At 33.0% G+C, this 25443-nt stretch overlaps 1 protein-coding gene across 3 annotated transcripts in view; it reads left to right on the top strand.

The window, feature by feature from the left end:
* The window catches only part of LOC108911719 (zinc transporter ZIP11), a 125404-nt gene extending 100498 nt beyond the window's left edge, over positions 1-24906 (top strand). For all 3 annotated transcript variants that reach the window (XM_018716718.2, XM_018716717.2, XM_018716719.2), the window contains 3 exons: positions 2594-2692; positions 13846-14004; positions 23666-24906. In XM_018716718.2, coding sequence (XP_018572234.1) covers positions 2594-2692; positions 13846-14004; positions 23666-23744 — 337 coding nt within the window. In that variant the 3' untranslated portion in view covers positions 23745-24906. The remainder of the gene's footprint in view (positions 1-2593; positions 2693-13845; positions 14005-23665) is intronic.
* Positions 24907-25443: the final 537 nt, after the last annotated feature.

The raw sequence follows: 25443 nt of genomic DNA, 5'->3' as shown, positions 1-25443 counted from the left end.
ATTTCCTTGTGTTTACCAGTATTTTATTTTGCATGCACTTACAGGTTCTTGAATTTAGTTTATTTTACTTGGATTTTTTAAATACAAGTTTTTCTTGTAAGTTATGCCTTTTCCATTACTTTATCTGCTCTTTTTAACTTCGTTCATACATAACGTATGCTATTTCCGTTAAAACACGTGTTGTTTTATTTTTTTTTACCAATTAAGATAAGTATAATACTGTTTGAATGGAATCCGCAATGATAACAGTGAGTGAACGTCATGAGTCAACAAAACCAATTACTTCCGGTGGTTTTAGATAACGCCGAAGATTTCCCGTATGTTCTACAGCTTCGCAGAAACCACGAATTTCAACTCGGCACAAATCGCAGGGAATGCTTGTCAAAATTATTCAACGCCATGCAACAAAGCAAACGGCTTTGGCCTTATTTTATGTTTATGCGCCTGTACCATAGGCTAGAACGTGTGGCATTTGTTTATGCAACTATGTCAAATAATGATGGCTGTTCGTAGAAGCACAGTAAAGTTACACCTTTTACGATATTACATTGTTGCTGCAATTGTTCGGGTCGAGCTTTGATCAACGTTTGTCAACCATTCTTCATGTCAGGCATTCTACACATTTCCCAATGGATGCTCGCCGTGAGAATGGATATGACCCAAATGTACCATTCAAGCAGCGCCCTCTTTTGGATAAGTCAGCGGACCAACTAAATTGTATGATGTATATTTTTAATATAAAAATAATATAACGCGCAAAGTAGAAGAAGAAGATTATTAAAATATTCATTATTTCCTCGAATAAATCGTTTATAAACATTGAAAAGGGAGTGGTCCAAGATTTGAGCCTTGAGGCACACCCGGTGGTGATTTGAGACCCCCAATTTGAACAAACCCTTGATGGCCAATCAAATATGGGTAGAAGACATATAGTCCTGTTTACTTTCAATTCTCGAGAAATAGCGAACGTATTTTTCTCACTCTGTACCGACTTGTTTAATCTACAACGGAATGATTACGGCGCGTAAATCACCGCAGCTTTTTGGGAAACCGTTCGGCGTTAGATAAACACAAAGGTTCGTAGCAGGCCGCGAAGGATGTAGCGGTTAAAAGTTACTTCCTCGGGAAGTGTCCTTCCTCATTGAATTGCCCCACGCGCAAAAGTCACGCTGCGATAGGAAGGGCTCTGGTAAATTTTTCCCGTATGCGAGTGCGCTGGTTTAAATATATACAGGGTCGGAAAGTCCCCGTGGTTCATCGGTCGTTACGTGAGAGCGATAAAGTAAGTCATAGAAATCCGTGCGATGGAGAAAGATGGCTATAATGAAGGCGTCTAATAGTCACCGCCCATTTCGCCCTTCCACAAATAAGAAGTGGATCTTATTTGTAATATATATATATATATAAAAACAAGGATTCAAGACGGCAGAAAATTATTAGAAATTTATTATTTCCTCCATTAAGGTTGGACAACGCTTCGATCGAGTGGTGAGCACGAAACGGCAATCCGCTATTAGAACTATCCACAATTTAATAGGTATTTCCTTTTGGTTAGCGGAGTGTCCGCTTAATTTCATTAAATACCTATTATCTTGATTTATAGTGTCATCCTCGTGGACACGTAAGCGTATGCACGATTCCCGTGATTTATGTTTCAAGCTCCCCTGCCTCTGATCAATAGTTTAATGTAAAGTAAATTATTAGACACGCCAGTAGATGTGGGTGTACTTCTGCTGACGTGACGCTTCATTTGTCTTGAATATGTCGCTCTGTTCAGACAATTACCTCGTCAGGATTAGAAATTGGGTTAGTGCGTATGTTGGCACCTTTCTTCACGCTGATAAGGTTAATGTATTATGAAGAAATTTATTTAATTCAGTCTGTAACTTATGAGAGGTGTGGATAGAGCGAGCAATGGACAAAGTGAAATATGGAAATATGGAAAATGGGACAATGTAATGTTTAAGTAAAGCAGGATAATTTGGATGCTCTTAGTCCTGAGGTCAGTTTTACAGAGCGTGGTGAAAGGAAAGGAATGTAATTTCTGAGACTTCTCTCACGATCAATTCAGGGGTCTGGTTACTTGACTAATAATTTCAGGACAACACCACACTTTAAAACAGTTCAAAATACGTTAAAATTCGTGTGATCAGCTTTGGAACCCTTCAAAAGTACCACAGCAACTGTACTTTGTATAAAAGTACACTTGCAACAGTATAAGAAAACATTAAAATGTATCTAAACGATTTTAGAATACAACATACTCTTAAACTTTCTAAAAGTTCTTCTAATTCGCTATCAAATTCACTAAAATAATCTGGAAATACTTCAAAATTCTTCGAGAAAGCATTAACTGTATCGAAATATATCGAAAAAATATATTAAACTTCTGGAAATATTTCGAAACAGAAAAAACTCAAATATCGTGTAGATACCTCGAAAAATGTTAAAATATTTTATTTTGAATCGTTTCTCACAATTTTCCGTTAATTTCTTAGTAGCTGTTCATGATTATATCGGGCTATCGTCAAATAAAATTTCGTGGACTTGCCTTTATTAACATAATATTGACATACATTTTTTTATGTTGCAGGAATCTAGCCATAGGTATTGGCATCCAAAATTTTCCAGAGGGGCTTGCTGTTAGCCTGCCGTTGCAAGCCGCTGGCTTTTCGACATGGAGAAGTTTGTGGTAAGTAACATGGTGAAATAATTGTAGATATTTGTTCTTGGAAAAGATAACATGATCCATTGTTGGTTCGTTGAAAAACAAACTGAAATGAAAATGAAGAAAAAACACTACAAAGCCCCTCGAAGAATTTGTAGTCACCATATATGTAGTGACCTATCCACCCGTACGCAATAGAGATATAAATTCTCCTGCACCTGCAAAAATAATTTAAAAATAGTTTGCAATACTCAAAATGACGAATATTAAATTTGAAGTGAGAGATATACATCTGTTTTTGTAGGAATATGTCTTAAATAAAACACTTGCCTCTAGTACAAAATGATATTCAAAGCACTGACTTGTTCACCACAAGCCGCAACGCTTGTCTTGAGAATCATATGAGCAATTGAACATTACGTTTATAACCTAGATAGTATAATCCAAAATAAATTCTTATACCTCACAACAGTAACAATTATCATTTTGAGACATTTTTTGACCCCTCCCGTACGTCACTGGTTTCCTGAAATTTGATTAAATGTTCAAATCGTTATAATCTCGCCCACGACGTCGTTAAGGAAAGAAAAGGTTACAAAAACACGCATTTAATTGTCGATATTTCCGTTCTTTGTCTCCTAAGTAATTATTTCTAAATTACGCTCAAGAAATTACCTATTTCTGTAAAAATGTATGCTTAGCCGGTGCGAATCCTAATTCGGCGAGGTCAGCGGCACAGAATTATGTACCGTTTCGCAACTTTCTTTTCGGCTCAACGCGAGACATTCCATTCATAATGATTTCATTCATTAAAATATCCGTATGCAAAAATATGTAGGTTTATGAATTTCTTGAGATTTGTCACAAAGCCCAGGCTCGACCGATACAGGTTTCTACCGACACCATCCATTCACACTGCGTAGAATTTCGATTCACAAATGGGCGAGCTATTAATTCGTTCTATATTACTTATGGATATATTTTGCGAGTCCTTTTTAATTCTTGGTTTACTACATAGGCTGGTGCTGAGTTGTTTTTAGTGGCACACTGGCGACAATGGAAAATAATTTAATAAAACAGTTTGGTTTTGTGTGGCTCAGCTACGTGTTCTTTTAAAGTCACCATATTTTTTTATTATCAGTCTATACTTGCCAAATTATTTTTTTGTATTGGTAGTCCGTAGTGTTATTTTAATTACTCTTTTCCATATACACAGAGACACCAATAGTGAGTGTACTAGTTTTTTATAATGCGTGTCCTGTATGTTTGTTTGTGTTTTTTTTTAAACCGACGTTTCCGGAATAGGTAAAATGCCGCTTACGGCAAACCACGCGCCGCCTGCAGTTGCCTGCAAAATGGAAAATGCAAGGCCGCAGGAAAAGCCTACATATCTCCCATGAGAGATGCCTAAACAAGACCTCTGCGATCTCGTACGCCGTATTTGTGTAACTTCGACGGAATCGGAGTTGCCAAGTTTCTTTCAACATTTCAAATATCTAAGGAACTATAGAAGGGTGTAAACTTTCAGGATGTAACAAATGTTCGGTTCCGGCCGCTGGGCGCAGGGGTGGTGCGATCGGAGTGATTTTCGCGTCGTCGTGTGGGTTGGACCTTTCTGCGTCGAATACGAATCTTCCTTTTTTACTTACATGTTGCATTCACCAAAAAATTATGCAAATAATTTGCAGTTGCTATCGTCCATGTATTTCTCTACAACATATTTTATAAAAAAAATTTAAGCGTGATTAGGTAAATTAGATAAACGTTTTTCATAAATTTTGTTTATGTTTATAGAGAAAGTCATTGAGAAAAAAAAATTATGATTCAAGCAAATTTTTATCTAATATGAGTAGTCTTACCTCAGAATAAGGTTCGGAGAAGATTAGTATTTTGATTTTAAAATATTATACTGATTAATGAATTTAGATACTTAATCTTCAGAAGGAAAAGACAAAAAAAATTATAACTGACCAGTTATTCTATTTCTCGTAAAAATAATTTCTAATTCATTTAATAATTCTGATCCAATATATTTCAAATTAAAATAAAAATTATGTGATTGGCTAACACTTAATTTATTTTACTATTTATCCAAAATTTTTTCAATCTTCTAAGAAAGAAATTGAAGGTAAATGAACAATCTATCTAATCCGTAAGGTGGTTAAGTTGGAAAAAATTTTTTCAAGTCCGTACACCAAAAATAAGATCGAAAAAAATTTCGAAAAATTTTTTTCATGATATTCATTAAGATTGCGCGATACGTGTTATTTGAAAAAATTTTTTTTGCAAGATCCAAAAATTAGAAACTTCAAGCTTCAAATTGTTTTTTTTTACTTCAATACGACCATTTTTATCAAATATACAGCCATTTGAAAAATCGCCGAAAATTTAGATTTTTTTGATCCCTTAATTTTTTCCATTAGTGTATTTCTATTCCCTGTCGGTGACTTGGATTTGATCTGTGTTGATTCGAAACTGGATAATACTTACAGTTAACTTTGTTTTGTTATTGGACTTACTTAAGTTTCTATTGTCCGTAATCTTCAATTAATTTAGTTCTTGTGACTTCTTATAAATCGTTTTTCTTTATTGAATACATTTGTTTCTTTCTGGCAATCAAATTATCTTCCTTTTAAATTAAAAAATTTTATTTTCCAAAACTTTAGCTGTCCGATCCTCAATTTATTATTTTTCTTTCTTAGTTACCTCACTCTTTTTCTTTTTATGCACCACTATTTTTTTTTAATCGCTTTCTAATTCTAGTAATCCAAATTTTATTACCAATCACATTTTCAAATTCGAATATACTTTATTACGTTATATTTCTTTAAATTATGTTTGAAATTTATTTTTTTACGAAAATTTTAATTGATCATATACTAATTTTTATTTATTTTATTTTTTCTTTCTCAATTTCAACCATCTACTGTGCTCCTGTTGGTCACACTTATCCAACTTATAATTTATTTCTTTAAAATCAATTTTACCAATTTTATTTTCGCAAATTTACAACAGTATTTCGATGCTTTACTGTCCAATTTTGCCAAACTAAAGATACCACAGTTGACGTTCAATCGCGCTTCATGGTGGTTCCGCCAATTCTCGGGGACTGCTATTCGATTTAGATCCTAATATCTGCGGATGCAAGTGATTCACGACTATTGACTTTGCTGTTGTGGAATCTGGAGATTTGTCGTAGCGTTGTTTTTCGATAATTATTTTATAAATAATAACTTGACGTTTGAATTTGGCGATTTTTGACGTTTTTTCGCGAGAAAATCTGGCGGAGACCAATAGAAACAGTTGGCAACTCCGGACAAAGTGAACGGGCGATCCGCTCGGCAACTGAAAGAGAGGCTACCAACGAGCCGATGGCGACCTTGTCAGGGTCGCAAATGCCAGGCGTGTTGCAAGACGCACTCAGCGGGTTGCTTGGTGTTGTACCATGATTAATAATAGGCATTTAATAACCGGGATTAGTCCGTGGCGTGTTCTGAATAAAATTTAGCGCAAATATTTCTCGACGGTAATTGTCCTAATCACGAGTTCCACATTCCAGTCTCGAAAGATCGGAATGCGTTTGGCCGTTGACTAGTGAAAGGAGGTACGGACTGACGGGTGTAGCAGCAAGTGCGAAAATCTCTGTACGTCTTTTTTCGTCTTCACGAGATTATTTGTCGGACCTACTTACTGTAACCGAGAAATATTTCTGAAGAATTTTTAATTTCGACCAGGGCGGATCTGTTTTGGGGTAGACGTGAGAGAGGGCAAGCAAATTTTTGCTGGATTACCTTCATAATACAGTCCGAGGTACAGTTATTGAAGCTGAAAATCAGCTGTAACCTCTGAATTCTTTGAAACTGCATGGATTTGCATGAAAATTTAGAATAAGGCTCATCTTAGGCTCAAGTTCAAAAGTGACATAAGCCCGATTGACGCTTTTGTTCTTTAAGGGTAAAAACTACCCCTAAGTGAAAAAAATTGTTTTAAGCATTTTGTTGATACAAATCTTGTTCAAGCACAAAGATTAAAGAATGGTCCATGTTCTCGAACATGTTTTATGATATATTTGATCTTTTCGACCCTTTATTTAACTCTTCAAAACTACCCCTATGCAAAAAATAATGATAAAAAATTACTTTTTAAAGATTTGGAATGATTAAATCGTGTAATTGTGTAAAATAAAAGTTACCTTATAGATAATAAAAGAATTTTTCCCGTTCAACCCCTAAAAACCAACCCTGTATTGACAAAAATGATAAAAAATTATTTTTTAAAAGCTTAGGATGCTTTAACAGTGCAATTATTTAAAATAAACATTCCCTCATTGCTTATGATAGAATTTGTATCTCATAACACTTTTCAACCCTTATAAATCACCCTGTCCTAAACAAATTATAAAAAATTACGTTTTAAATCTTGGAATGCTATAATTGTGCAATAATTTAAAATAGAAATTCCCTTATATTGTTTATGAAAGAATATTTTACTTTTGCCATTTTACCAATATTAATGTAAAATATTTTTATTATAATCGATTTTTAAATATAATCAATCATAAAAAAATTGCTACGCTGCGTACACACTAAATTTTTTTACTTATTTTATTTTATAATATTATATATAATATATAAAAATGAGAAAGCCTATTTTGCTCCGAAAAAATGTCATTGGTTTTTTTACCATAATTCGGTTAATTTTGAAGCTATAGTATCCTACAAAAAAGCCTTTTAAAGATAATTTCAAGAGCTGTAAGATCGTTTGCATATAAAACCTTTTCGTTCGTTTTTTAAAAGGAAAGGATCGAAGGGATCGAGACAGGTCGTTTTTTTCACTAAAATGGATATTTCAAGCGGTGATATCTCCTTTATTTTTTATGCTATAGGAATAAAAAAAGCAAAATATTTGTTGAAAAAAAAGCTACATTTTTGTTGTCTATCATTTTTTACGTATATTTCATGGTTTCAGAGTTATTATATAAATAAGGCAATTTTTTTTGAATAATGAAAAATACGTTTTCAATTTTTACCGTACATTATTAAAAAAATACGCATTCTAAACCGGTCTAGCTTCAGGATCCTATGAAAAACACTAAAACAAAACTAATTGTAAAGGGTCTACGATTAATTTTAATTTTGATGGAAATGGTACAGCGTTTACTGCTCATTTTTCCTTAAAAAATATGAGGAATCCATCTGTTTTTGACGATAACTCCTTCAATTTTGCTCAATGTTCATTGACCTTTTCTCTAACTATCTGCCAAATTTCAAGTGGATCGGTTCAGTTTCAAAGAATTCCGAGGTGAAAAGCTTCAATGACTAGGTATACTATCAGTACAACTTACATAATAAAAGTGTAGATCTCTAGATCTGGGCGAGGTCCGGAACATTTTCAAAATTGCAAAAATTTAAATAAATACTTATTTTATCTGAGGTTTTACTTATATCTTGGAACCTATGCATTTTGGAAGAACATTGAAAAGGAAAAAAAATTTAGAATTGAATTTTGCACAATATACTGCAAGTTAAGAATGTTTAAATTTATTACCGATGTTGCAAAGTAGCAATAATTAATGAAAAAAAGGCAAAATTATCAAGGTTTTTGGATAATTTTTTTAAAATATTTTAGTTGCCCATAAAAAGTTATAAATAAATAAATAAATGTGGTGTGTTGTTTTATTATACCCTAAAGTTTTTTTTACCAAAATTAGAATGCCTTCGGAGCAATTAATATATTTTAAAAAATTATCCAAAGAACTTGATTATTTTGCCTTTTTATCATCAATTATTGCTATTTTGCACATCGGTAATAAATTTAAACATTTTTAACTTGCAGTATATTGTGCAAAATTCAATTCTAAAACTTTTTTCCTCTTCAATATCCTTCCAAAATGCATCGGTTCCAAGATATAAGTAAAAAGCTCAGGTAAAATAGGTATTTTTAAAAATGTTTTAAACATTTCTGCAATTTTGAAAATGTTCCGGACCTCGCCCAGATCTAGGGATCTACACTTTTATTATGTGAGTTGTACTGAAGGTAATCCAGAAAAAATTTGCTTGCCCCCTCTCACATCCACCTGAAAACAGATCCGCACTGGTCTATTAGAAGTGAAACAACGTTAATTTCCGATACAGACTGACTCCAACCGAATATGGAGCTCTTAAGATTCCCATCATTATGACGGTGTATTTACTATCAGATGGACAGTCCGAAAAGGCGTTGTGTAAGAGGGAAGATAACGATGACCGCATTCCAATATGCTCTTATAATGTATGCACTGAATGCAGTCGTCGGGCTGTTTATGAGAACCCGGCTAGCGTGGAAGTTTATACGAGATCGATCATCCTGGACCAGATACGGTTCAATAATGGGAAGCATGGTGAAAATTAATAATGACAGATGCATCCATATTTTGTATGGCCATTGAAAATAGCTAAAAAGTAATGCCAAACTGATCAAAGTAAAATTAAAAAAATAAAATATCAAAGCAGAGTGATAAAGTTCGATTATGGCAGAAAAGAAAGAAAAGCTTTTTGTCAGTTTCAATGCTCACGTAAAAAAGTTTGTTCCAAAAACAAATGATCGTTTTACCATTCACCAAACGTCAAATTGCAAATGTCTTAAGCATTCTGGAATATACAACAAAACAAATATTTTGCAAATATCGCAGGAACAAAAACGGCTACAATTTGAAATGGGTGGAGAGATTGCAGCATTCTTCTGAGAGTTAGGCATACTTTATTGTTTGCTTGTGTCGTAAAGTGATTTAATTTTTATAAATTTATACCAATTATAAAAATATTATGTTATAATAAAACAACACACCAAATTTCATTAAAATCGGTTCCATAGTTTTCGCATAATTTTTTGAAAAAAATTTTGAAAAAATAATTTCGAATTTTCAAAATGTTACAGAGCCTCAAATAAAGCATCTAGATACTTGAAAATTTTTTCACATAAACCGAAATCGGTTGATTAGGACGGTCACAGTAAATTTTTAAAGTTATTTTATTTTGTCATTGAAATTGAAAAACGTATCTCTGCGGAGAAAAATATTTTCAATTTAAAAAATAAATACCAGTTTTTGTCAAATTACAGCCTCTTGAAAATGACGTAAAAATTTAGTAGTTTTTTTTATCCTTTAATTTTTAAGGGAATTGGACACATAAAGTATCAATAATCATTTGGTTCTCTTTCCAAGGAATGAAAAATAAATGTTTATACTGAATTAAAAAGCACCCTAATTTACCTCATCACACTTGGATCTTCACGTCGTTTATTTCAAATGAGGAAGACTGGAAGACTTGTTTGAGTTACAATAAACTTTGTTGCTTTGTAACACACAGTTCGCAGGGTTTCAAATAAGTTGGCAGTCAATGAGATAGGTACACCGCATTTTTAGTCAATGCTAAATTTTCGTGCTATAGTGGAGATTTTTATAAAGGCTTGTGTGTAATTACATATGAGATTTATTGGGTACTGAAAATAAGTTGTGCCGACGCGACGTTTCGATTATTTATGATTTTTTTAATTCATTAATTTGGCTTTTCTAGGAATATGACCAAGCTTGTTATAGACTATTTGATTATATCCAAAAAAGATGGTTAAAAGGGAATATGATGTTCAAGCAATTTTATTGCATTAATCGTTCAAAGGGTCATTTTAGATGAAAAAACCGCGGAGTGCTTTAGAGGGTGAAAATTGGAGATAGGGATCAAAATGCACCACTTTTAATTTTTTAATTGTAGCTCGAAAACGAAGCAAAATTTCGCTATAGTTCGTAGAAAAAATTATTTAGAGAATTGAATTTCCCATTGAAATGGCTTATTTAAAAAATTTCAAAGGAAAATTTTATGCAAAAAATCGTTAATAAACAATTTGAAAAAAAGCAAAAAATTCGATTTTTTTATTTTTTTTACTTTATTGCCTCTAGTTTTTTTTTGAGTAAAGATACGTATAGGCATTGCTTAAAACAAAAATAAATATAATTTCGTTCAAAACAAGAGGTTGTACAATATTTTTGGATGAGAATTGACTGATATAAGGTCGCTCAAACTCGGCCAATTTTTCCTTATACGTTTTAATTCTCATTTTTTGCAAAAAAGGAAAGATTCCATCAAGGATTTTCATCACATGACTTGTTCGAAGGGTCATTAAAAATGAAGAAACCGAGGGATGCTATTAAATTAGAGGGTTGAATTTGAAGATACACTTTTGAATTTTTTTAAATATATCACGAAAACGAAGCACAATTTCGGTATAGTTCATCGGAGAAATTTTGTAGAGAATTGAATTTTCCATCGAAATGGGTTATTTAAAAAATTTAAAAGAAAAATTTAAATTTTTTATATTTTCGTCGTTTTTAACATAAATTAGAGTCAAAAAAGTAAAAAAAAATAAAAAAATCTTATTTGCTTTTTTCAAATTGTTCATCAACTATTTTTTGCATAAAATTTCCCCTTTGAATTTTTTAAATAAGCCATTTCGATGGGAAATTCAATTCGCTATATAATTTTTCCTATGAACTATAGCGAAATATTGCTTCGTTTTCGAGCTATAATTAAAAAACTGAAAGGGGAGCATTTTCACCCCTATCTCCAACTTCCACCCTCTAATTTAATAGCACTTCGCGTTTTTTTCATCTAAAATGACCCTTTGAACGATTGATGTAATAAAATATCTTGAACGTCATAGTTCCTTTGAAAATCCTATAATCAATAGCCTATTATTTTAAAACTCAGATACAACAATAATTGAAAACTAGTGACCAGGAAACGAAGGTATTTGCTAAATAATGCGACAGCTTACCCGCTAGGACATAATTTTATAGTCCAAGGCAATATAGTTTGAATGAAGCAATATTATTATCTATGTTATTTATCTAGAATTATATAATTTCTGCTGTATTATTACCGCTTTGTAATAATATTCGTAGCGTTGTTAAAATATTCGGAATATTTCGATTGACATAAGGTCGTTCATGTTTCTAATGTGACCTAGAGAATCTAATAGCTGTCTCTGCACCACACAAGACTATAACTTACGTTGTACTCCCATTTTATTTATTTAAATTATATTTTAAAGATACCAATTTCGGACAAAATCGTGTGCAGTACAGATAGACATCAGTACAGGCCTTTCTCACAGATAAACTAAATGATTAGTCATTTATAATTTCCCAATGTCGCTGTCGCTTTCGTTTGTGCTAGGTATTAATATGTAAATATAATTCAATAACTCTTTAAAAATGTGGGAAACATTTTTTCGTGCTTTCCATATTAATTTCACTAAATTTTATCGACGTATCTATGTTTTATTCATTTAACTACATTCGGTAAACGATTATTAGATAAAATTAAATTTATCATTGGAGACATGCCATTGCGAAACATGTAAATACGTTTTGTAATATGCACAAACTGTATAAATATTACTAAACGGATAACGCGACATAACTTGGAAACAGTTGTTAAATAAACGACTGGTAAGTATGTGAAAATGAAAACGGTTGATACGTATTAATATTTAATGTATTATTTAAACATTATGCTTCGCGTAAGTTGTTATCTGCTAAAGGTAATGCTTACAACAAATTATTATGCAAAAAATACAACTGTATTTTCAACATTTAGTGACGAATGCGGTTAATACCACCTTTTGTTTTAACTGTATTAAAGAATTATCGAATTTAATCCTTTTTTTAAATTTGGAGATAGGGCATTGTTAATATAACGGGAAACATCGCCTTAATGTTAAAAATGTTGTCACCGCCGTTCTTGGGGGTGAAAATTCGAAATATTTAGAATTGTTCAAATTTCGTGGCTGAAAATGTACATAGGTATTGTATTTTTTAAACCCAGTGAGTTGCGCGAAACTAAATGTTTACAGGACATAGCTAGTACCATGCGAAATATCGCCATAATTTTAAAAATGTTGTCACCACCGTTCTTGGTGGTGAAAATTCGAAATATTTGGAATTAAGGTACCTCAACCAATTATTGCCATGCTAAGGCAAAACATATATTTTTTGTAAATATTTTATCTGAATCAGTCTATAATTTATTGAGCGTACAGTACAACATGTTTGCAAGCTTGACATATGTACCATATCTATAACTATAATAAAAATATGTTTTTTAGCGTTTTTTAAAAACTTTTACCAATGACAATATCAGGAACACCTCTAAAAATAAAGGAAGAAGCATGGAAACAAAGAAAAATTCAATTTAGCAAAATAAGTATTTACTTGTTTCCAAAAAAGAAACATAATGGATGCTAGGTGCACATAATAAATGTAAAAACTAGATAGAACTAAACGTTACACAGCTAGGACCTATAAAAATCTCTTTGTCGCTTTTAGTAAGACCTACACATTCTTCATAAACATACCGCTGATACAACTACAACTACTTCTACTACTACGGCAACAACAACGACGACAACAACAACAGATGCATAAGCACCAGCAAGATGAATAACAGCAATAACAACGGCATCTAATCTAAGAGAACACCACCTTTTTGGAACATCTACGGACGGCAATATTAGGTACCCCTGAAAACCTATTAAACATCTTACAATTTAAAAATAGTAACTTTACAGCTACAATAAAAACAATCTAATACATCGAGACAACTGAATAAACTTATCTTATGATATTTTTGTCACTTTTTATTTTTTAATACAATGTCAATAAGCAATAAAATAAAAACAAGAGTTTTTATAATCGGTACGAACAGAAAACGACAGTGATCCCTTCGGTAGCTAATGCAGTCTTGGCTTTTGTTTGATGCATTTACGTGATTGAGTTTAAGGCCAAGGATGTTTTAATACGCATATTTGTCGGAAGAATGATGATATCACGGTTTTAAGTCTACTGGCAATATTAGGAACATGCCAATAATTATTATTTAATTTTCGTGGATGAAACCTTACATACGTTATTTATTCTTAATGACATTTACGCACTTTAAACAACGAACATTCAATTATTTTCCAACGACTACTTGATCCTTCCACCGTTAATGTGATTTTCAGGTGGTATTTCTTTTGAGACTGTTTAGGACGATATTGCTTATAAGTAATACGGAAAAATTTCTCTAATAAAAGTTTATAAGAAAAAAGAGTGCTTCTTAACAGGAAAGAAATTTATAATGATGGTTTGTTTGATATTGCAGGTACGGACAGCTCAGTGGAATGGTAGAACCGATATTCGGCGTGCTGGGGGCGGTGGCGGTGGGCCTGGCGGAACCGGCGCTGCCCTACGCCCTTGCGTTCGCCGCAGGGGCCATGATCTATGTTGTGGTCGACGATATCATACCGGAGGCAAATACAAAGTAAGTTCAATTTCGTTAATTACGCAGCCCCACAAAAAAAAAGTACATGATCTGGTAATCAGACCCATGTATTTCCATGTATTTTTTCCGCTGAATCCGAATCTGACTTCAGTTTTCGGGAAAATTAAAAAAACAGGTCAAAATTCACAACAAAACGTCATTTACGATCGACGAAAGTTATAAAAAATCAAATTATTTCGTTATAATTTTCCCGAAAACTCAGACCCGTTGGGCCAAATCTGAAGGCAGATTCGGATTCAGCGGAAAAAAATTCATGGAAATACATGGGATACTTTTTTTTTGTGGGGCTGTGTTATGAAAGTTTGCTCAAGAAATTTGATAAAATGTCATTTGATGATTCCTCGATTGGAAATTTTCGTAAACATAAAAACAGACTTGTTAAAAATTGTTTTTTTATTAAATATGAAACTAAACGTTTGGTCGAACAGACTGAATTGTAATAAAATATCAAAAAAGAGGCTTAAGAGCCAACCAATGAGACTAGTTCTAGTGAAATGTGGATGTGTGTGTCGAAATTGAAGTTTTCCTAAAAATTTGACAGTTTTATAATAATTGATACGCCTTATTTTCTATCTGTTGTTACACAGGGACATAAAATAATACTTTATATCAAATTTTGGCTACAGAAAAATTAGAATAACATAAAAAAATTATTTTACATATTTATATATTTTATTTTTACCGGCGCCTTCACCAAATATTAGAATTTTTTATAATCTACATTTTTAAAATTCTCGCTAGCAACATTATGTCATGGTACATTTTTTATAATGTATAAATGGTTGGCTAGTAGTAGGTCTGGAGGAACAAAAATTTACTATCTTCTTGAAAAAAAAAAAAAAAAGAATTGCATTCTGTTGCAATCAATGGACTGACACAGTAGCGCTGGAAATCGCTTTTTTTTTTCAAAATAATGTGGAAAAAATTGTCTCGATAATTTTTTATGTAAGTAATACTCGTACCAAGTGATTTTTATTATCTATATGCCAAAAAAAAGTAAATGTTTTCCTGACAAATGATATACATGGTGATTCACAAATCGTGAGCAAAAATGAAACCTCGTATTGTTTGGTGAATTTTAAGGGGAGTCTTTCCTATAAAGTTTTTTTCTAGGACGCTTCGTTAAAAAGATACAGGGTGTTAAACTTCAAAAAATATTTTTAATTTTTTTAAATAATTTAAAATATAGTAAGTGAAATAATTTGAAATTGGGCGCATGTATTTATGTAAACATTGTCCAAAATCTGAGGGCACTTCCTAAAATTTAGATGTTGCAGTGGCGCAGATACAGGGTATCGGTGGCATATTTTTCTAAATAAAATAGTACGCCACTGCTTTACGGTAACAACCGTGATATTTTCGGATTCGTCTTTCAATTTTCTACAAATTACTACACTCAAATTATTTCACTTACTAGTTTTTTAAATTATTTATTTACAAAAATTAAAAATATTTTTTGAAGTGTAACACTCTGTATCTTTTTAACGAAACGTACTAGATTAAAACTTTATAGGAAAGACTCTCCTTAAAATTCACCAAAGAATACGAAGTTTCATTTTTGGTCACAAAACGTCCAATCCGATCAATACTACTACTCTTTTTTACCCCCAACCTCACAATCTTCGCTTTCATGTGATGATTAATTTTCAAAATGTCAACAGAGCCCAATTGATTAAATTTAATTAAATGAAAAATCCCGTCTTCTCCCAACGAATTACCAATTAGGGTTTTAATGAAGAGGTGCAATTATATATTAATTAATTTTTCGCTAATATAACGAAGTAATAAAACACTGTATTGTTTCCATGACCCCCTTATAACTTGGTTACACGTTTAGCGGTATGCGATAAGCATTAAAACGCAATTTACAAGACAGTCATCGGTGATGTACTGGCATTTTTGGTATAAATCGAATGATTCGTTCATTTGAGAGACCTTAGCCGGTCTTGAAAATCTATAGCTGCGTTTTGCTCATCTCCAATCTAGGCCAGAAAAGCCTAAGCTGGGAAATTACCATTTCGCGACTTTTTATTTCAGCAAGCTGAATTTATTACTATAGATGCTAAATATTATGTACAATAACATAGTTTCCACAATCATAAAAATGGGAAGATTGTTTACAAGGTGGTTAATTGTATAATTTTTACGTAAATTCACGTTTTTCCCTTATAATTTTTTCCGTTCATTTCCACGAGAAAACAGTAAAGTACTTTTTTCCGTTTTCAAAAAACCTGCAATCCAGCTCTCGATTAGATCAAAAGTTATAAACAGAAGAAATTTATTTATGACTTTTGAATTAAACATTTATAAACTGCGTTATTATTGCCAGAACGTTTTGGTATCGCATCCTCTCATTCCTTTTCACTGTCTAATAACTCACACGAAATCTGGAAACGGTATGTTGAATAGTTTAATAAAAGTTATGGCCTTATAAACAAATTAACTAATTATTAGTCTGGACGATCCCGAGGATCTTCCACAATCGCACTTTGTCATTGATTAAACTGTTGGTATCTACAGAGTAGCGCATGGCAAACTCGAGGGATTTCTTTTCCGTTTGTTTACCAGAACCCTGGAATATTTCTTTCACATCCTGCTGGGAAAAATCGTCGTCGCGCAGTTAGCGGTCGCGAATAACGAGACGTACCTACGGTACTTGGGTGGGCCGCCGCAAACCAATGGCCAATTGTTATTGAAGTCGGCTGGCTCTAAAATAAGAACGAGCGTCCGTTTCGTTCCAGGGGCGTCCGAGCGGCGGCTGAAAGCCAGCGGCGCGCGCCACAAAACGCATTCGTATTGGCCGGAAGAAAAAACTGTTAACTTGAAAATGTTCAAGGAATCGGTAACGTAACCCTAAGTATATAAAATAAATGTTCGGTGTCGACCGCTGCGCGCAGGGGTGGTTCGATCGGAGTGATTTTGGTGTCGTTGCGTAGGTTGGATCCTTCCGCGTAGAATAAAGGAGGCAGTGGAGAGAACTTGTAAAACTCTCGACATAGGTGTAGGAACGGCAAATCAAAACAAATAAACCTATGAAATAAAAAATCGTCTTGCAATTTAAAAAAAAAATAATTAAAAAATATCAACAAATTAAGTTCCAATTATTTTTAGCATACTTATTATTTGTTTCTGAATCATCAGTTCTTGTAAAATTTTAAAACTAAATTAGAAATTTGTCCGTTGGCTTGAACTGCATCCCAAAGTACTGTCCATCTGCCTTATCCTCTGTTGTAAACGCCGCACTAGTAGGAGACGTGTTTAACGCTTTCAGTATATAGCAAATAACACTGTTTAACTACTTTATTATAATTGAAATTCCTCCGCTCATTAGAAACGAGTACCGTACATTCTCCAAATACTTCTACCTTGCCCATTAACTCTTGCTGGCATCAAATTCTTGAACGAATTGCCTCTTTTTCACTCAGCAAGACGAAGAAATTGTTATAGTCCAGGGAATCAGGGGTTTCCCCTCGGGATTCTTTCGGATAGAACCGATTGTCATGAAACTTATTTATTTATTTAAAATACTGATCAACAGGCGATGCCAAATAACAGGATATGTTAAGTCTAGTAATAAAATATAAGAAGAAGTTAAAAGAGAGAAAAATTGACTATGAAAAAATAAAATATCGAAAATAACCCCAGGAATCGATAAGGCATTCAGATTTAAGCAAAATGTATCTTTCATTTCGTCTTTCAACAAGAAACTTGTACTTGTACCTACTTATTTTACTTATTAGTAATTCTGATGCCTATGATGCTGTCAGTTTTTAGTATTTGTGACTTGACCTAACCTAGGTTCAAAGAAAATTAAAGTTGCATTTTTCAGTAGTATCAAATCGACTTTACTCGACAGTTTGCAAATTTGCGGTGATCGCGATAACAACAACGTGACTTAGAGATTTTGACCGCAGTCAAACCACGACTTCAATGAATAAAACCTCAAAGTGTCCTGTCATCAGTCGGAAAAGATGCAATATTATTAATTCCTTTAAACGGATTGTTGGTGGCATTTACAGAACGATTATTATCGATAAAATACACTGTTGGTCAAAAATAGCTCAATTTAGCCAAAGAAGGATTCTTCGCTTTGCTCAGACTAAAAAGATTACGGTTAATCTTTGTTTCTAGAGTATCCTACTCTTCTGTTCTCTAGGGTTCTGCGAAGAGAATGTCTTTTTCTATTTTTTTTCGTCATTAGTTTCTTTAGTTTCCGTTATATCCCATTTCCAACAATAGTGAGCTAACAAATTTACGTTCCATCTTCCTTGATGTCGCTTTTCCATTTCTTTGACGTCCTAATGGAACCTTTCGTCCTGTTCTTCGCTAGAGGCCCTAAAGCTGTCTGGAAAGTAATCGAGGTGTGAATCGAGGAATCTTTTTCTTTAATATTTATTGTCCAATGAAACAATTATAATTGTTGAGGGAAATTTGGAGTGATGCTGACCAAGGTAATGTTTTAATATAAAACCGGATTCAGCGTAACGAAGTATTTAATATGTGTCAACATTACAAAAAATCAAAAAAGAAATTATACAGAGATACAAAACTAAAACAAATTTCAAGAATCCTTTTTGAACTGGAGATTTTTCTCAAAAATGTGGCCGAATTCACGAAAGCCTCATTTTCAATCACGGGAAAATTTCGCAAATTCTTTTGACCCTTTTTTGCATTAATTTATATTATAATGCAAAATTTAATTTTACATAAAAATGTTGCACTGCACTGCATGACAAGAGCAGTTTTTTTTGTAAATTGGAAGTTTATAAAACGCTGGAATGGACCTAACCTCAAAAAGAGTTAAGTCACAAGTGAAGGTCGAAGCTAGATGATTTAAAACAAACAATAATATTAAAGTATTTAAAAGCCCAAAAGAGGCCGATGCTCCAATTTTTAACACACTTCTATGTCACCCTGTATATTTTTCGATTTTAGAAAAATACGCTAAATTTCATTATCTTTTCCTCGATTGATGTTTCATACATATTATTACAAAATTTTTCTCAAAAGTAAAATCAGCAAAACATTTTTATAAAGAAATATCATTGGAAAGGAAATTTTTCGCAGATTTCAAAAATTAAAGACTACAGGATCTAATTGAAAATTTGAAAATTATAGGAAAATGTCACAGCCATTGAACTCTATATAAAAAAACTGAAAATTATATGTACAAGAATAAAAACATAAAAAAGCAAGTAAAAACGTTATTGTCTATTTTTTTACCTAATTTTTCGGAAAATACGAGAAATCCCTCAAAATTGTTCAATTTACCATCGTTAAAAAAACAAACAAGAACGTATTTCATTGTTCTCATTCTTTTTAACGATACATTTTAGTAAATCAAACATTTCCTCTTCTAAATCATATTTACTGCTGTTAAGTATGTTACTTACTCCACAAAAAAACAGCCCGTTGTACTTCGCCAAACTGATAAAATATCGGCGTATACTACGTTTCGCTACAAGACCATATTGAGGCCATCAACAGTATTCCCCGCCTGCTGAGAGTTTTGTCACCGCGACAGAAAATAATTGAACATCATTCATGCCAGTCGCCGTTGATTTAGGTTGAACATTCCAGTTATCTCCTCAAATATTTATTTTGTTGTTATCATTCACTTCTTTGACGTCGTAAATCCATTAAGAACTTCGTGGGGCCTGGTAATGAATGAAATTCATCGTTCTAAATATATACATTATGTGTGCTAGTCCGATAACGATATCAGGCTTTGAACTTCGTTCTAAATCGCGATAGATTTAGGTTAATGGTGTGTGATCGTTCGCACAAATGTGTGGCGGATGGCCGATGTACCTCCATCTAAAGTCGTATCATCGTATGTAATAAAGAAATTGGTCACACGAAGTGACATGCGTTCGATGAGGACCGCAAAAGGAACACGAACAGCAAGTCTTGTACCATGCCACAAAGGTCTAAGTCCACCAATTTTGCCATCTTAGCAACGTAATCAGAATGGACGGTATTGCTAATGTACGTGCAATGAAAATTTTCTAGTCAGAAAGTCATAGTTAGAAAAGGCATTTTATTTTGTAAATGTTTAAATGCATTTTATACAGAAATGACTTAGAAGTCGAATTTTGAAGGCTTAAATTTTCAAAACTTCTGTATTTTCTGTGTAGCAATTGTTTGTTGTTGTAACTACACGAACGAATTTCATGGACGCTCATAAGTTGCGTTGCAACATTCGAAGAAATACTGCATTACCTATAATTAATAATCTTGGAGTTACATGTGCTGTCAGTAATTAAAAAAATGCCTTACCATTAGCGATGTCGCAAAATGAATTTATCGAGAGGTAATTAACAATTCATTGTTATAGAAACGAATGTACGCCTGTTATCGGTGGCATTAGTAATATTTTTTATATCAAGGATTGTAAAACTTGCCTAAATTTATTCCTATGTTCCTATAAAATACTTCGAATTCCAACAGACACATTAAAAATCCACATACTCGTATTACGTTACCCGAAAAAGTTTGAACCTTCTATCGTTCAATCTGCCTCAAGGAGATTGTTCGATAGGAGGTATTCGCCCTTGAAAGGATGTGGCGTGCTTAGTCACCTTTATATTTCAGACACTTTTTTCATGGAATAACTGTTCATTCTCATTCGAAAGCCCTGCACGTCTCAAGCACAGTAACTGCACACATATAAATTCTACGATCGATGATTTCGTTCGAAAACTAAGAATTCTTACTAACAAAATTTCCTGTGAATTGCTATCCGGTAAGGGGGACGTCGAATCGAATTCCCAGAGAAGTCATTTTGTCACAATACTCTGTTTTATCAAATATATGTATCATGAAACCAAGAAGTTAAAGCATGAAGGAGAAAAGTTGGAAGGCAAAGCAACCGTCTCTAATACAAGTGACTCAAGAAACTTCAACAATATCAGGTCCAAAAACCAAACAGCCACTACGACTAATAACCAGTGAAGCTGGATCAGCTGATCAGACGTAGTGGAGAAGCCACTCCATGATGTCGAAAGATGCAGAAGTTTTTATTTCCGAGATCAAGACAATTCATGTCAAGACGACAAATGCAACAATTTGCAGAAAAACATGATTTATTCATAAAATTTCATTAATATAGTTAACATAATAGCCAAAATATAATGTGTAAAGTTGAATGATATGTATGATAAACAGGTGTGCATGGGGAACCGCGTAAATTTACACGTGCATATCATCTGATCTGTGCCCGTCGCATCGATATCTAGCGGATCATAAAGTGCCGGTAATAAAAATGTCGCATACCTGCGTTTCATTTCCAAAGTCTATGCAAGGATCCGGCTGCGGTACCTTTAAGAAGCCATTTGTTTTTATTGAGGTGCAGTAAGAACGATATATGTAGTATACAGCGCACACACAAAAATTAAAATTACACAAGAAATAATATAGGCTGGTATCCACAATGATACCAATGGTGCCATATCCTCAAGAACTGTGTTATTGTCAGCGTTTCAGTTCCATATTACCCTTCGTATTAAACATTACTTTCATGCATAAATTTTACGTCTATTTATAAGACAAATATATTAGCGACATTCCTCTGATATATATTTGAAGTCGTTGCAGAAAAATTCGTTACCTTGTTTCTGCGAATTCCAAGTTATATTAATTAAATTAGTTTTATTCTCATACGTAACAGAACCGGTATGATAATGGTTTTGTAGTAATTCTAAATATCGTAATAAGCGTTTCTTTTATTTCTATCAAAAGGTTTCCCATTGTCGTTGAGCAAACGCAGTGGGTAAGTTCCCAGGGAACTAAAAAATTTTAGTATATGATTTTCAGAATAATTCCCACATTCACCGGTCTTGGAATTTAAAGAAATGTCCCGAATTTTAATCACAAAAATTGTGCATATCAAATTTCGTTTAAATATCTTCATTTGTCCAGAAGATACACTAATGGAAAAAATTAAGGGATAAAAAAAATCTAAATTTTCGGAGATTTTTGAAATGGCTGTATCTTTGATAAAAATGGTCGTATTGGAGTAAAAAAAAAGCAATTTGAAGCTCGAAGTTTCTAATTTTTGAATCTTGCAAAAAAGAATGTTTCAAGTAACACGTATCGCGCAATCTTAATGAATATCATGAAAAAAAATTTTTCGAAATTTTTTTCGATTTTATTTTTGGTGTACGGACTTGAAAAAAAAAGGTTTACAACTTAACCACCTTATGGATTAGACAGGTTGTTCATTTAGCTTCAATTCCTTTTTTTCTTGGTCTCGATACGACCATTTCTCGCTGAGCTATCGGACTTGAATGAAAATGGATCATTTTCTCTTTGTTCATCGATATCTCAGAAACCATTGGTTGCACAGAAAATCGACGGTGGCTTTCAGAAACTTGAATGAATTCTCTACAAGGTCCTGGCACGGTTTTTTAGAAAAAAAAAATTTTTTTATCCTTAACATAACTTTAATAAAAAATAGGACTTTTAGGGGTCTTCTAGAAAATCACGTGCCACATGGAGAATATTGGGAAAATGACTAATGTTAAGTGTGCCTTTTGCAGGTCATTGTACCCTTAAAAGCCCTACAGAATTTCAATTCGATCCATCAAGCCGTTTTTTGTTTCATTCGATTGAATTTTTTAAAAAATTAAAGGATCACGTTTTTTGCTTTTAAATGCTCATAATTTGTAAAAAATGAAAAAAAACTTTTTTCTTGATTTTTTTTACATTCTTATTGCAGACAGCGTTTGAAATTATGAAAAAAAAAAAATTTTTTTTTTAATTTATTTGAACCCATATTCAGAAATTTCGCAAAATCGCCGGCGTTACCCAAAGCGTACCACATGGAGGTTGCACAGTCGGATTTACGCTTCTTTTACACACGTGCGAAAAGCGTTTGAAGTTATGACAAAAAAAAATTCTTTTTTTGAAAATTTGTTCGAAAAATTTTTTCGTTGGATTCACTCCAGAAAATTTATCTCGGTAATCCCCAAGCATTTTCGACACGATTCCCCTACTTCATTTCGTGATTATGCTTACCGAATTTTAATTAAATTTAAAAAAGTTGACCCCTAACCGAATATTGACCACGATCTACACTCTTTTCAGAGATTATTGCTGCGATACTTCTGAATTCATAAAAACTTTTCCGAATTTACAGAACACTAAAACAAATAGACCAAGAAAAAAAGAAATTGAAGCTAAATGAACAACCTATCTAATCCATAAGGTGGTTAAGTTGTAAACATTTTTTCAAGTCCGTACACCAAAAAAAAAATCGAAAAAAAATTTCGAAAAATTTTTTTTCATGATATTCATTAAGATTGCGCGATACGTGTTACTTGAAACATTTTTTTTTGCAAGATTCAAAAATTAGGAACTTCAAGCTTCAAATTGCTTTTTTTTATTCCAATACGACAATTTTTATCAAAGATACAGCCATTTGAATAATCGCCGAAAATTTAGATTTTTTTTTTGATCCCTTAATGTTTTCCATTAGTGTATTTAGAGATATAACTTTCTTTTACACTAACATCATGAAAGTTTATGCAAATTTTGGATCCCTGGATTTTCCTGGTTAAAATTCTGGACCCCTTACATGCATATTTTTTTTATTTCATTGATTTTCGTTCGAATATAAAATGTGCCTTTTATTTTTCAGCGATAACGGAAAACTGGCCACTTGGGGTGCCATCTTGGGGTTCTTGGTGATGATGACACTGGACGTGGGTCTTGGGTAGTATGAAATGCTGTCCCTAGATCAATTTTCCCAGTCGATATTATTTTACAAATTTGATTTCATTAGGCGAATTGTTATTATTTAACTTAGTTGATAACGTGCAATGATTTTATTTAATTTAACTAAAAAATAATCCATTAGTGGGCGTTCATATGAGGAGGCTACTTTGGTAAGGTTTTTTTAACGCTTTATTATACATTAAGTATATTTTTCTTCGTTATACATATCATATGTAGGCATAAAAACGTTTAGCCGTACGTGTTCTACAGAAAAACAGTGATATCTTTTTATTAATTGACCAAATCCAGTTTCCTTCTTTTCCTTCTGATCTTGACTCAGTACAAACAAACTGTGCATCGCACAATATAAATTGGTTTTCTTAAACCTAAGAATTTCAAAACACTGTTGAAACAATACACATGACTGGAAGGATATGAATAGTCTTAAAAAGGCAAAATTATTTTTTTGCCATATATTATGGCGATTTTACTATTTACGATTCATATCAATTTGTACATAATTGTAGATATTGTGATGGTTTTTCCTTCCAGTAGCATAACTTTATGAATCTCCCACTAATCAACGACCTATTTGTAGGTGTCAACACTTAACCGCCTGCAATTTGACCAGCTAAACGTTTTTATTCGAAGGTCCTTTTTAGAATAACATATGGACGACATAATTTTCTAAATTTTTTTTATTCTCTCGAATTGTATCCATTACCGGTCTGTGCAAGAAATATGAATACTTCTTGGGGTTATTGCTTGGGGTGGGCCCAAGCTGCAAGCTGTATGGAGGCCTCAAAAAAATTGATCTTTTTCTTTCTTTCTGTAATTAACACACTTTCTAGCTTCGACCTTCGTAAAACTTCAGGTTTCGGGTGGTTAGCGTTGATGCCTGTAACTAGCATAGTATTTATTTTAATATATGAACTTGCAGTTAAGTAGTTGTACTTAAGTGTTCCTATTCACTTAATTTTCGTGTCGCGTGGTTAAATTTGGGTGCAATCGTGGGTCCGTACTTAGGGTTCTACCGATTTTTTTTTTTGTTGTACCGGTCGAGCCAATTTTATTAGCAACTACTGCTGTGATAGTAACTGTAATTGTAAATTTACTTTTTTGAAGAAAACAAGCGAGTACCTCTGAATAAAATTTTTACCTATTTATATGCGTTTTGTTGTGGACCCTTTCCTTGTATCCCTCCACAAAAAAAGTCCTGGAAGCGAAGATACGAGGCATATCCACAAAATAAGAGTACTGAGGCTGTGATGGTCTGTGGTTTTTGTTTTCGACAAATTTGGCAACGCTGCGTTCAAGGCCAAAGTTTGCGAGCAGAACGCGCCTTCATTTGTCTCAGTCTGTCTCAGTTGAGAAGTGTTGTTGTAGTGGCGTGTTGAACTGAGTGCCGCTATTTCGAATCCAATCAGCTGCGAGGATTTTTTAAATCGAGTGTGAACCATCAGCCTCAACACGAAAGATTCGGTATTTAAAAATAAAATCAATATTTTTGTAATTTTGATTAAAAATTAGAAGTAGAAAAAAACAAAAAGGTAGGTATTTAAGAATAGAGGTTAGGGGCTTCAAAAATAAAACTATATAAGTTCCAGAAAATAATTTTCAAGGACTTTTATTCTTTGGTTTGGAACATATACATTCTATGAATTTCTAGCACAAGTTTATTGAGTTTGACGTTGGGTTTTG

Source organism: Anoplophora glabripennis, unplaced genomic scaffold (assembly GCF_000390285.2).
Source record: "Anoplophora glabripennis isolate ALB-LARVAE unplaced genomic scaffold, Agla_2.0 scaffold149, whole genome shotgun sequence".
Classification (NCBI taxonomy): Eukaryota; Metazoa; Arthropoda; class Insecta; order Coleoptera; family Cerambycidae; genus Anoplophora; species Anoplophora glabripennis.
This window is presented reverse-complemented; position numbering and strand designations above follow the sequence as displayed.